We start from the raw sequence: 13,121 nt of genomic DNA, 5'->3' as shown, positions 1-13,121 counted from the left end.
ACCTTTTATCTCTTGTTCTGTTGTTACACTGGTCAGGCCTACTAGTACCAGGTTGAAAGGGAGCAGTGATAGCAGGCATCCTTGTCTTCTCACCAACCCTAAAAGATGTGCTTTCAACATTTTACCATTAAATCTGATGTTATCTGTAAGTATTTTTGTGGATGCCTTTTTTCACGTTAAGGAAGTTACCTTCTTGTCCTACTTTGTTGAGGCTAAATGGAAATTGAATTTTAGTGGCTACTCTTTCTGAATCTGTTCAGTTGGTCATATGAGTTTTTCCTTTATTCTACGAATGAGGTGAATTACATTAACAAATTTTTAAATATTAAACTAATCAACCTTCTGAGGATAAGCCCAACTTGATCATGATGTATAATATTTTTTGTGTATTGCTGGATTTGGTTTGCTAATAGGATGTGAGTGAGATTAACTAGTAATTTTCCTTTGTACTGTACTTGTCTAATTTTGGTGTCAAGGTAAATCTAACCTCATAAAATGAGTTGAGGAGTATTCCATAACCCCTTTTTTATTCTTAATATTGCTTATTTTTACCTTCTCCCATTTTTTCCCTTAATTTATCTTATCAGACGTTTATATTTTTGCCTCTGCAAACAATAAATTTTGGCTTTGTTGTTTCTATTATGTATTTGTGTTCTATTTTCACTAATTCCTGCTCTTTATAATTTCCTTCTTTCTATTTTTTAAGGATTCATTGTGCTCTTTTCTTAACTCAATTTTAAGTCTTCTTTTCTAATGGTAGCATTTAAGCCTATACATTTCCTTCTAATACCTTTTTTTTTGTTTTGCATTCTGCAAGTTTATGATATGTTTTCTTCATAATCATTCAGTTCTAGGTATTTGCTAAAATCCATTATGATGTTCTTTGTCCCATAAATTGTTTAGAAAGTGTTTTTTCAATTTCACAATATATGAATGATACCAGTTCTTTTAACTTTGTTGAATACAGTGTTATGGTGTAATACAGAGTTAATTTTCATAAATATTCCATGTATACTTGAATAATTATTCTCCACTTGTTGGGTATAGTGTTCTCTGGCTGCTTTATGTATTATATCTTTGTCTTTGGTTTTGTGCAGTTTCAATATGATATGTCCACATATGGATCCTCTCTCTCTCTGTCTCTTATCTCTCCTTCTCTGTACCTCTGCCCCTTTCTATCTGTCCTTTATTTCTATCTCTACTTCCCCCCTCTCCATCCAACTCCCCATCCCCTGCCCAATGTCCCTCCCTTTCTTACCCTGCTTGGAATTCATGAGCTTCTTGAATTGGTATCTTTCAGCAGTTCTAGAAAATTCTCAGTCATTTACAGACCTGTCATTCTGCAACTCAGATTAAGTTCTTGTTTCCTTGTGTATTTTGTGATTGATTGATTTCTGATGAAACTTTTTTTGTGGAAATTGAGGCATGGAAGTTGACAATCCAGAGAAGATTTGTAATTTCTTTTAACAGTTATTTCAGATCACAACCAACCTGGGACTACTTTAAATGTAATGATATGCTTGAGGTGTTTGGGACCATTTAAATTCCATGAATTTGCATTGAGATTATGCATTGGGGAGGGAAGCACAAGGATTTAAAACAAAATAAATTTAAAAAATAATTTTAGATTTATAGAAAATGTGCAAAGATAGTGCAGAGAGTTCCCGTTATTCTGTATCCAGTTTCCCCTAATATTAACATCTTACATTACCACCGTACTTTTATCAGAACTGAGAAACTGTAGCGCTAACTAAATTCCAGACTCTATTCAGATTTCCACTAATGTTCTTTTTCTGTTCCAGGATCCTATCCAAGACACCACATTGTGTTTAGTCACATGCCTCCTTAGTCTCCTCTGTCTGTGACAGTTTCTCAGAGTTTCCTTGTTTTGTATGACCTTCATGACTTTGAGTACTGGTCATGTGTTTTGTAGAATGGCCCTCACTTTTGGTTTGTCTAATGTTTTTCTGTCTAGACTGGGATTATGTATTTTGTGGAAAATGCCACAGAGGTGAAATGTTCTTCTCATTACATCATATTAGGGTGTACGTGCTATCAACTTGATTGACTTACCACTGGTGATATTTACTTTGATCATATGGTTAAGGTCATGTTTGCCACGTTTCTCCCCTGTGCCGTTACTGGTTTCTCCCTTTCCATTCAGGAACGGGAGATTTTATTTTCTTATAACCCAAATTGAGTAGAGGCAGGCAAATTTCCTAGCTGTCCTATTCTGGGATTTGATTTATGTCTTATTTACACTTGATCTGTGGGTGGGGCTTTTTGAAGCCCAGACTTTATACTGAAGATCTGTTATAGCTTCCTCACTTTGAATGGGCCTTGGGCTTTATCTCTTGTCCTCTTCACCCTGGATTAAGTTCAAGTTTCCAGGGCTCTGTAGAAATCCTCAAGGCGAACGCTGACTTTCGCACCCTGCTTAACCTTGTGACTCCTTCCTTTGGGGGCAGTCCAGTGAATTATGTTTAAATGTTTCTTTTTTTATTGTTGTTTGTTAGTTTGAGTTATTTCTATTAGGGTATCTTAATCTAGTGTACTGCTGTCAGCAGAAGTTGGTAAGTTTCTTTTGACATTGATTTTGAATATATTTTGAAATGTTAACACTTGGGTTGGGGGGGGCATATAGATCTTAGTATTAGAGAGTAAGATACTTGTAGTCATTCTCCCAGTCCCTCTCACCCTGCAACACACGGAGTACTTAAGAATTCCTTGCTTTTAGGATACTCTTTTCTCTGCTTTGATTGCCCTTTATATTCTCTTGATCAACACCTATTGATTCCAAACTCTGCTCAGATGTTTTCTTCCTCAGGCCCTCTCCTGTCCCCTTTTGCTTGCCCTCCCCCTCCAGGAGTTAGATTTCTTCTGTGCTCTCATAATACACCCTTCATTAAGAAACTCACCGTATGGTACATATATATTAATGTTGGTTTCAGTAGTTGGTTTCATTAAATATTATTACTGTTCACCATTATTCAGTGTCCCTTTCTGCAAGAGGTTTATGCTTTCTGTCTTCTTGAAGTCTGCCTTGTTCATGTGACCTGCTTTGACCAATTAAATGTGAGCAGAAATGCCTTGGCTGATCTGTAATAGATATATAGCATGACTGAGAAATAAACTTTAGTTATTTTAAGACACTGAGCTTTGAGGGTTGTTTGTTACCTCAGTGTAACCTAACATATTCTGTCTTAATTGACACACATGCTCGTCCCCCATCTTGAAGGCAAAAACTGTATTCACGTCGTCTTTATGTCCTTAAAAATGTCACACTAATTTTCCTGAAACATTTTAGATTATTATAAATCCTGTAGGAAAGTAGCATTATATAGTGCAAACAACATGGATTTGGGATCAAATGCATCTAAATTAAAATTTTTACTTCTTTGCTTAGCTGAGTCACTTTGGAAAATGTCCTTGATGAGTTTTAGCTTCATCATTTTTAAAATGAGATACCTTGTAAAGTTATTGGGTATATAATGTATGTAAAGAACCTAGCACAATAGACATTCAGAGAGTGTTCTTTCTTTTTCATGTTTACTTCTCCATTGACTATTGAATCAAGTCTTTAAAAACCTCTTTCTTCTGCTTTTATTTATTTATTTGGTTAGTCATTGGATAAATATATATCTCTCTCTCTATATATATATATAGAGATATATATATATTTTATTTTGCTGAGAAAGATTTGCCCTGAGCTAAGATCTGTTGCCAATCTTCTCTTTTCTTTTTTGCTGAGGAAGATTCATCCTGAGCTAATAACATCTGTGCCAGTCTCCCTCTATTTTGTATGTGGGTCACTGCCACAGCATGACCACCAAGAGATGAGTGATCTAAGTCTGTGCCTGAGAACCAAACCCAGGCCTCTGAAGCAGAGCATGCCAAACTTAACCACTAGGCCATGGGGCCAGCCCCTGGATAAATATTTTTTGAACTTGTGCTGTATGTTAGGCATTGTCTAGGCACTGGGAAGTGGTGAACAAGGCCTAGTCCATGTCTTTAAAGAGGTTACAGTCCAGTGGCCAAAAATTCTCCCTCCGTATCTCCAACTATTTAAAAGCATATTAATACTGTAAAGCCTCTTACTACCATCACTACATCCTTGACATTTTTGCCATCTCAAAAAAAGTACAAAAGTGATTTCTCCCGCCTGATTTTTCACAGCTTATTAGTGGTATCCATATGTGTCTCTTAAAATATGTGTTGTGTTTTGCCAAAACATGTTCTGTTATATTCAGGTGCATCATATACGTTTTCAAGTTTCTTTTGTAGAATTTAAGCTCTCTGAGTATTGGAATCTCATATCATTTATCTTGTATCCCTCAAATCAATGAAATTATGAGTAATCAATAAGATCACTCTTTAAAGGTGTTTTAGGAATTTGTGGGGGCGTTTTTGGTCATCACAATGATTGGAGAGTGCTAGTGGAATTAGTGAGGAGAGGCCAACAATGGATGTCTTCTTGGAATACTCAGGATAGTCTCTCAAAATAAATGATTGTCCTGAGTGCCACGTAGCTTTCAAATATTCTACTAGATGTTTCATGTAAGTGAACAACTTATTCATAATTTTTTGAATATAGAGCCTGAATCCATTTTTATATATAAACACTAGCTATTTTTTAATGTATACTGAGTTTTCCTGGAATATATTTAGCACCTATGTAAATCAAGGAAAGGTTGTACTTTGTTTTGTCCAGAACTTTACTAAGTCTTGCTCAACATTTCAGAAAATCGTTCCCCCAAAGCCAGTACCACTCATGGTGTATGAGTCACCAATAGTACAACACTGTCAGTCTGTTTTTGTAGCTGTTGAATTTAAAATGATTCTGTATGTAGGGGTAGGTATCCAACTAATGCAGTGTCTTCCTGATATATACATACAGAAGTACGTGTTACCTATTTTTAAAATATAAATGACCGTCCTTTAATTTCTTCTATAGATTACATTAGATCATTATATTAATGCTTTAAATTTATGTATTTACATATATTATCTATGATTTTTATTTTAGGATTTAAAAGAGGACATTGTAAAATATTTGTTATAAAAAGTGACATTGTTTCATAGTATATGTCCTCTGATTTATAACCATTAGAACCTGGCAAAATACAAAATTTGCTTTTAAAATATACATTTAAGCTTTATTGAACATTAAACTATTCTCTTCAGGGAAAATGTGTATCACAAATATTATGACAATTTGAATAATGATTAAGTTAGATGAAAGCACTAAAAATTTGTCACAAACCAGAAAAAAAGCATATGTAAACTTTATTCAATTTATAGAGAGACAAATTGCTATTTATAATCTTCTATTTAAATAAATTTCTAATAAACACCATAGACTTTGATTAATGACGGAGACTCCCCATTTTGTTTTCTTTATTATAGTTAATATATCCAGAACTTTAATTTTAAAAAATTTAACTCTGTTGTTTCATGCAGAGGGTAGGAGAAGAGAAGAGATTTTGCATGCAGTTTTAATGATCTTAATGTGTATTCTTTAAATCAGTTCTCTAGGATCGGCAATGAATTGTTTTGGTTTAGATGGTCTGCATGTTTTCGTTGTTGAGCATATGATAAGCTGTGTTTTATAAACTAAAGTGCAGAGCAAGATGACTTTATTCTGGTAACATACATGTTAATTGATAATGCCTTGTTTTCAACAGCAATCGGATTATTTTGTATCTTACCATTGCCTTTTTTAGATTATTTTATAGACAGAAGTAGAAATTCTAGTTATATAAAGCTGTTTTAGCACAGGATAGAAAGTAGGTCATTGTGAAGGGAGTATACCAAACCACCCACTGGTTGCTATAGCAATGACCTACTTTAAGAAACTATTTCTGTTGATTCATGTTGAAATCATCTTTTGGAAATGGTATAAGGAAGCTCACTGCAAGTAGTTTTTTCTGATAGCAATAAGGTAGTGATCTTGGAAGGTTTAAAAAAAATCCTTAAAATGTTTAAAGTGAAGAAATAACATTTTCTCACTTAACACCTCTTCAGTTTAATTGGAACTGGTACAATTAGTATTATAATTAAATAACATGAAAACTGTGCTTTTGTGTAGGCAATACAATTATGTGAAGGGATATAGTGAGTTTTACTGCCATGTGGCCTGTCCTGTTACATGTAGTTAGTAGTATTATTAACTGAGCCTTCAAATGTCTATCATTTCAAGAAAACAGTAAATTTCCCAAATGGGAGAAGGTCTGAAAATATGTTCCTGTTAAAAGTGTACCCTGTGTATTTTCAAAGTAATATTATATTAAATCATTCCATTCAATAGTGGATGCGTGTTGTAAGGCACATGCATTTATAATACACAAAGGTTGAAATTGGTGTGTTCTCTGGGATACATTGAATCTGAACTCTGACAGAACTCACTCTTCTCTCTAGTTGAGGGTAAAGGATGAAAAGTTAGACTTTATATAACACCCTTTCAAGTATCATTATTCAGCATTAAAAAGAAATCATACCTGTCAATGAACCGGTAGTTTGAACATGGGGTTATTAGAGGTTTTATTTTGTGGTATTATCAAGGAAGAATTATATGCTTAAAGATTAGTTGATTCAGGGTCTTAATTGCACTGTATCTTTTATATTTACATATTTATATCCACATTTGCTATGTCTCTGGGAAAGATTTTTCTCAAACCTTTGTTCGAAGTCACGTTCAGTGGAAGATATGAGTTCAAGATGATTCCCTGGATAGGTGTAGGTGTCCAATGAATTCTTTGTCTTCTGTTGTCATGCCCAGGTGTTTACAAATAGAAATACATGTTACTTTTTTCAAAAACATACATTATTCCAAAGGAAGAACAATTATAACTCTGCTTAATGAATATTTACCAAGTGCTAGTGATTCTATTAGGTGATTGTATGCTGTTTCTATTCCTTACAGTTGCACAAGACAACCCTACTAAGTTATTCTATCTTATTTTTAGTCTTTTCAACAAATTGTATAAGGCACATGAGGAGATATGTTTGCCAAATGTAGAAACCAAAACACAGATTAAGAAAACTGTGTAGTTAGGAATTAGACAGAGATATTTAATTTGAAATCCAGCAGGAGGAGGAGGTAATATGTATGTGATAGCTATAATATTAGGTACAATCTGAAAGTTTCTCTAGGATGTGATACATTATGTCGTTTGACAGTCCAGAAGATAGAGAAATTACTTTGAGCTGGAAGACTGAAGATTAGTAGGATATGAACTTGATGAGATGGGAATTGGAAAAGTATTCAAGGCCAAAGGAAAAGCATGGATCAAATTCCAGGAGATTGTAGGGGGCAAAGAGAAGTAGGTTGGTTTGGTGGGAAGGAAAGAGAAGTGGTAGGAGATGAACCTGGAACCCCAAGTTAGTGGCCAGGCAAAATAATTTGTTCCTTATTTTATAGGGAATGAGTCTTTGAAGACCTTTGTATGGGAAAGTGTGCCTCAGGAAGATTTGATGTTATGAATAAAATGGATTAGAGTGGAGAGAGATTGTTGGTAGCAGATGTATTTTAAGGCATTGCAGTAAATAATACCAGCAAGAGAGAACAAAGACTAGAATTATTGTAGCAAGAATAGAAGTAGTAGAAAGGAGGGGACTAAAAAATAAGAGATAGCACTTAATATAATTGTGCTTACTATGAGTCAGGCATATTCTAAGAGCTTCTCATTGTTCATTTATTTAATTCTCACAACAGTGGGTCGTGTTACTATCTCAATTTTACAGATGAGGAAATTAGAACTTTTCAGGATTGACTGAAGTGTAGTAATTTGTTGCTAGATTTGTTAAATTATGGGACATCTGTGTAATAGGATATTATGAAACCATGAAAATTGATGCCATATAAGTATATCTATTGCTTTCAAAAGATACTTGCTATGTATTAAACCAGGTTTACAGTAGATATGGTATTTCTCAGTTTTTTTCCCTACTTTGAAGGAGTGTATGCTGATTACCAATTTTATACCTTTTGTGAAGTAAAAAGTAAAAAGTGTCTGTTTGTCTCTTCCTCTGTCCCACCCCAAACTCCCACTCCCCCTGGATAGCTAATATTAATAACTTGGTAAGTTATTTTCTTATACACATATAAAATAAGTAGATACATGCAAAGTAAATTTTATTTTATCAAAATAATATATGCATGTAGTTTTAAAAGTTATAGTGCAAAAAGCTTTGTAACAGGACAGCGTCACTGTGTGTTCTCCTTCATCCTGTCCTCTTTCTTTTCTTAAATCTTTTCTACCTAAAATATTTCAGTACAGGGGCCGCCCCATGGTGTAGTAGTTGAATACAGGACACTCTGCTTTGGCAGCCTGCGTTTGCACGTTTGGATCCTGGGTGCGGACCTACACCACTCATCAGCCATGCTGTGGCGGTGACCCACATATAAAAAGCAGAGGAAGATTGGCACAGATGTTAGCTCAGGGCTAATCTTCCTCATGAAAAAAAAATTGAGTACAAATTACTATATTCTTTTTTAAAGTACTTATATTTGAGTCTAATGTACCTCTGTAATTTTTATGTGAAATTACAGTGATGTGAGTGATAATGTCTATGGAAGAAAAACATCATACTGTGGAAGAAAACACCATAAATAACATGTATGGAAGAAAAACACTGTACCTGAATACAATTTCTATTCCTTTGTTTAAAGAAGTGCCAAAACAAAATTAATTCTTTGGTTGCAAAACTTTTTCCATTGTAACACATTGCTTCAGTCCATATCATTCTGTACAATGTTTGGTTCATAGAATGTTTATTGAAAAGCATTAAGAATGCATATTCAGCTTGTGAACAAGAAAGGGAAAAATAAAAGGGCCAATTATTAATTAATCCAGGCTTACTCATTTTATGAATTAATCAGGTCCTCTTAACTGTCTATCGTTGACCTGCTTATACCACATAGAAACATTTCCGCCGAAAAGTTGAATGTGGAGAGTTCTTGCTACTTACTTCTACCAGCTCTGGTAGAAAAGATACTGAAACCAATAGTACAAAAGAGATTTGAGGATTATCTCTGCCTTGGATCATCCTTCCAGGAAATTTTAGTTTTGTACTGTTTAAGAAAACTTAAAATAGCTGGTTCATTCACCTTCTTAAGTTTTGATCTGACTCCTAGTATCTAAAAACTCTTGCCAAGCAAATACATAAAACTAGATGCTTCCCAGTAAACATTTATCACCAAACATGATAAGTTACACATAGTTCTGGATAATTTTACAAAACTCAGGTGTTTTCATATTGTTACAATAACAACAACAATTTCTCTCCCATAGTATTTGCATGGTGGTAATGGTGGGTTGGAGTTGGGATGGAGTATTAGGTAGGTGACTCCAAACCAAGACAGAAAGGGGATGTGGTGAAATATAAACGTGAGGAGAGAAAAGCTTGTTTTCTGTTTGTTTAAGGACAACTGTGAGACTTCCTCAGGTGAAATGGTGGGATGTCTTTAACGTCCTCATGGGTATAGCACTGGGACTCCCCAAGCCATAGAGATGATGACTCCAAAAGGGGAAAGAGTGTTAAACCTGACTAGGTATACTGATGTGACTGATATCTACAGTTGTAAAAGATTAAGGCTTTCTTGGTGAAATGATGGGATCAGAACGGGCAAAGAGAACAAAATGATCTAGCTTGAACAACCTTCTAGAACAATGCTGTCTGGGAGAAACTTTCTGGAATGACAGAAATGTTCTTCACCTGTGCTGTCCAATATGGTAGCTACTCACCACACATGTGGCTGTTGAGCGGCCTTGAAATGTGGCAAGTGTGACTGAGGAACTGAATTTTAAATTTTTATTAATTTAAATAGCTACATGTACCTAGTGGCTACCATTTTGGACAATGCAGTTCTGAAACATGCCCTTCCATTTGTCATAACCACTCCTTTTCACAAGTAAGACACAATCGCTTCTCAAAGAGCACTATGGCCTGTGGAAAAGGCAAACAAATATTTAACCTTAAGATCAAAAACATGAAAGAAGTATGTAAACATAAAAGAGGAAATAAGATATATCCAGCTGAGACAGCTGGCCCCATGGCCGACTGGTTAAAGTTCTGTGCACTCCACCTTGGCAGCCTGGGTTTGCTGGTTTGGATCCCAGGTGCAGACCTACTTCACTCATGAGCCATGCTGTGGAGGCATCCCACAAACAAAAAATAGAGGAAGATTGGCACAAATGTTAGCTCAGGGCTAATCTTCCTTAAATGAGAAAAAAGGAAGATTGGCAACAGACGTTAGCTCAGAGCAAATCTTCCTCACCCCCCCCACAAAAAAAAAGCGATGTCCAACCAAGAATAGAATCTAGATGAAATGTTAAGAGAAAATTAACATGAGGCAAACAATGAGATCGAACCTTGCAGAGGTGACGTCTCCTTCGGATTTGCTCTTGAGGACTGGTCCATTTCTTCACAATAGGAGATGCACAGTAAACAGTCTTCTTGTATTGCCCCACGATTTCCCTGGATGTCTGTTATGTGTAAGCCTTGTTGGTACTTATTTCATTGAAAAAAAAATCTTTAGCCCCACCTGCTTCGTGAAACCTTTTTTAAAAAAAAATTAATCTGACCTTCTCTACACTCAGAGTTAGCACTATATAATTTAGCATCCATTTATTATCAGTGTCTTTCTTTAATTAGATTAGAAACTTGAAGATGAACATTATGTTTTCTCTCTCTTAGATAATTACAATTATCCCCTAATAAAGGACTCAAATTCGTAAATTATTCACTTGCTCAGGGTGATTAAATAGGATGTTTCTCTTTTTTTTTTTTTTACAGTAGAAAACATTCTAGATTTTTCAAAGTGGCTTTTCTATATGAACTTGAATTCATTACATCAGGTTTAAACAATGAGATCAATTTATTTAATTACTTCTTTATATAATTTTTAGGTTTACAAATTAAACTTTTGCTAACAGTCACTATTATTTAATGAAAGTTAGTGATTTAATTTAGGAGCTTTATTTAAATACTAAGAAACTTGTGCTGTAATTTTTTAAAAACTGTAAGTATGGTTTCTGGGAACAGTAATTTTTTTTTTTTTTTTTGAGGGAGATTAGTCCTGAGCTAACTACTGCCAATCCTCCTCTTTTTGCTGAGGAAGACTGGCCCTGAGCTAACATCCGTGCCCATCTTCCTCTACTTTATATGTGGGACACCTACCACAGCATGGCTTGCCAAGTGGTGCCATGTCCACACCCGGGATCCGAACCAGCGAACCCTGTACCGCCAAAGTGGAACATGAGCATTTAACCGCTGCGCCACCAGGTCGGCTCTGGAAACAGTAATTTATGTATCAGTTAGAGGTAATATGATAAGAGGTAATAAGATGATGGGATTGGCATTTCAACTTTTAGAAAAGCCTGATTTTGTAATACTTTATATCTTCTAAATATATATTTTTAAGGATTTTAATAATACTTTCCTCTCTAGATTTTTGCTTCAATGTCTCGAAGACCTTGATGCCAATCTGCGAAAATTAAACTCTCGTCTGTTTGTGATTCGTGGACAGCCAGCAGATGTGTTTCCCAGGCTTTTCAAGGTAATTTGAAAAATATTTGCATAAAATAATCTTTTGTCAGAGAAGACACATATTTGGTAAATAAAGCATTTTGGGTAAGTGTGGGGAATATAAGTATTTTCAAATAAAAATTTTGTTGTTTTTTCTTTATTTAATAAAAAAGTTATATGTGGCAAAATCAGTGAAAAAAATGGTTTACAGTGAAAAGTTAAATCTTTCTTCTATCTTAAACTGCCGGAGGCAACAACTACACTCAGTTTCTTGTGTGTTTATTAGAAATATTCTTTGCATAAATAAGAATGTATATGTGTATGTGTTTATATGTAGATAGATAGATTTATATGTGTGTTTATGTATATGTTACCATCCCCCTTTTTAGAGCCAAGATGGGAACACACTGTTCTATGCCATGCTTTATTTAAATGGCTTTGTATTATTCCAATGTGTAGATATGCTACTAATTTCTCATTTGGCTTTCTACTGAACATTTAGTTATTTTTCCAAAGGCCTCTTGCTAATACAAATAATGCTGTCAGTGAACATTCTCGTCCAGATATACATGTCTTTGCTGACATGTGCCACTTCGTTTGTGGGATAATTCTTAGAAGAGGATTTTCTGGATCAAAGGGCTGTAATGATCAACATGGAACCAATTATACAAAATTGTAGGGTTTTCTTTTTAACTTGGTAGAATCTTAAAAATCTCCTAGTCTTATTTCCCCCCTGTTTTCCAAATGAAAAAATTAGTCCTAGAGAGATTAAATGAGTTGACCAAGGTCATACAACTAGCTCATGGAAGTGCTCAGAGCAGAAGCTGAGTTTCTTGGCTGAGCTTTTTGTATTCATCCCTTCCTCTTTACTACCATTAGAATTACTAATATATAGCTGCTTTTTCTTGCAACTGTTTGATTCATCAAATTTTTGTAATAGCAATGTTTCTATATCTAATGCAGTAGAGAACAGTTCCTTTCCCTGAATGAGAATGTCCCCAGTGTCGGAAATCAAAAACTACCGAGCCTCTTTTCATTGGTATGAAAGAAACCTTTTTAATATTTAGGGTTTGGCTAATGCAACAGTTTTGGCTAGTGAAAATTTATTAAAGTTTATTCACTACTGTAGCTACTAAGAGTCAGAATTTAACCTAGATACATGGAACAGTCCTGAGTAGAAAGCATATCAGAAACAATGGTAACAGTTTATCAGCAGCTCATGAGTATGAGAGTATGTGTGGATAATTGTCAGCTCTATCTCTAAGTCCGTGTGGTCTAAGTAAAATGAATCCTAAGAGGATTTTTGTTGCTTTAAAATAACAAACCTTTATCTACTTGTTTTTAAAATGCTTGTTATAATCCAACAAGTCTTTCGTGTTCTTTGTTTTGAGCTTTCTTCTGCCTAGAATAGCGTATTAATGGATCAAACTATCTTCTGCGTTTAGATGATGTCCTGTTTTGTCAGTTTGGCAAAGAGGCAGTGGTTTTCATATGAGCCATAAAACACAGATGTATGAACGCACATAGAGTGCTTATTTCTTCTGATTTTTCCTCGGGCTGCATACAGTAGTCTGTATAAAATGTCATTTATG

The 13,121-nt window shown here is 34.8% G+C and overlaps 1 protein-coding gene across 3 annotated transcripts in view; it reads left to right on the top strand.

The window, feature by feature from the left end:
• Positions 1 to 13,121, top strand: part of CRY1 (cryptochrome circadian regulator 1) — a 93,604-nt gene that overhangs the window by 48,759 nt on the left and 31,724 nt on the right. For all 3 annotated transcript variants that reach the window (XM_001499213.6, XM_005606567.4, XM_070254076.1), the window contains exon 2: positions 11,452 to 11,560. In XM_001499213.6, the coding sequence (XP_001499263.1) occupies positions 11,452 to 11,560 (109 nt within the window). The remainder of the gene's footprint in view (positions 1 to 11,451; positions 11,561 to 13,121) is intronic.

Source organism: Equus caballus, chromosome 28 (assembly GCF_041296265.1).
Source record: "Equus caballus isolate H_3958 breed thoroughbred chromosome 28, TB-T2T, whole genome shotgun sequence".
NCBI lineage: Eukaryota > Metazoa > Chordata > Mammalia > Perissodactyla > Equidae > Equus > Equus caballus.
Note: the sequence above shows the minus strand (reverse complement) of the source record. Positions and strands in the feature narration are given on the sequence as shown.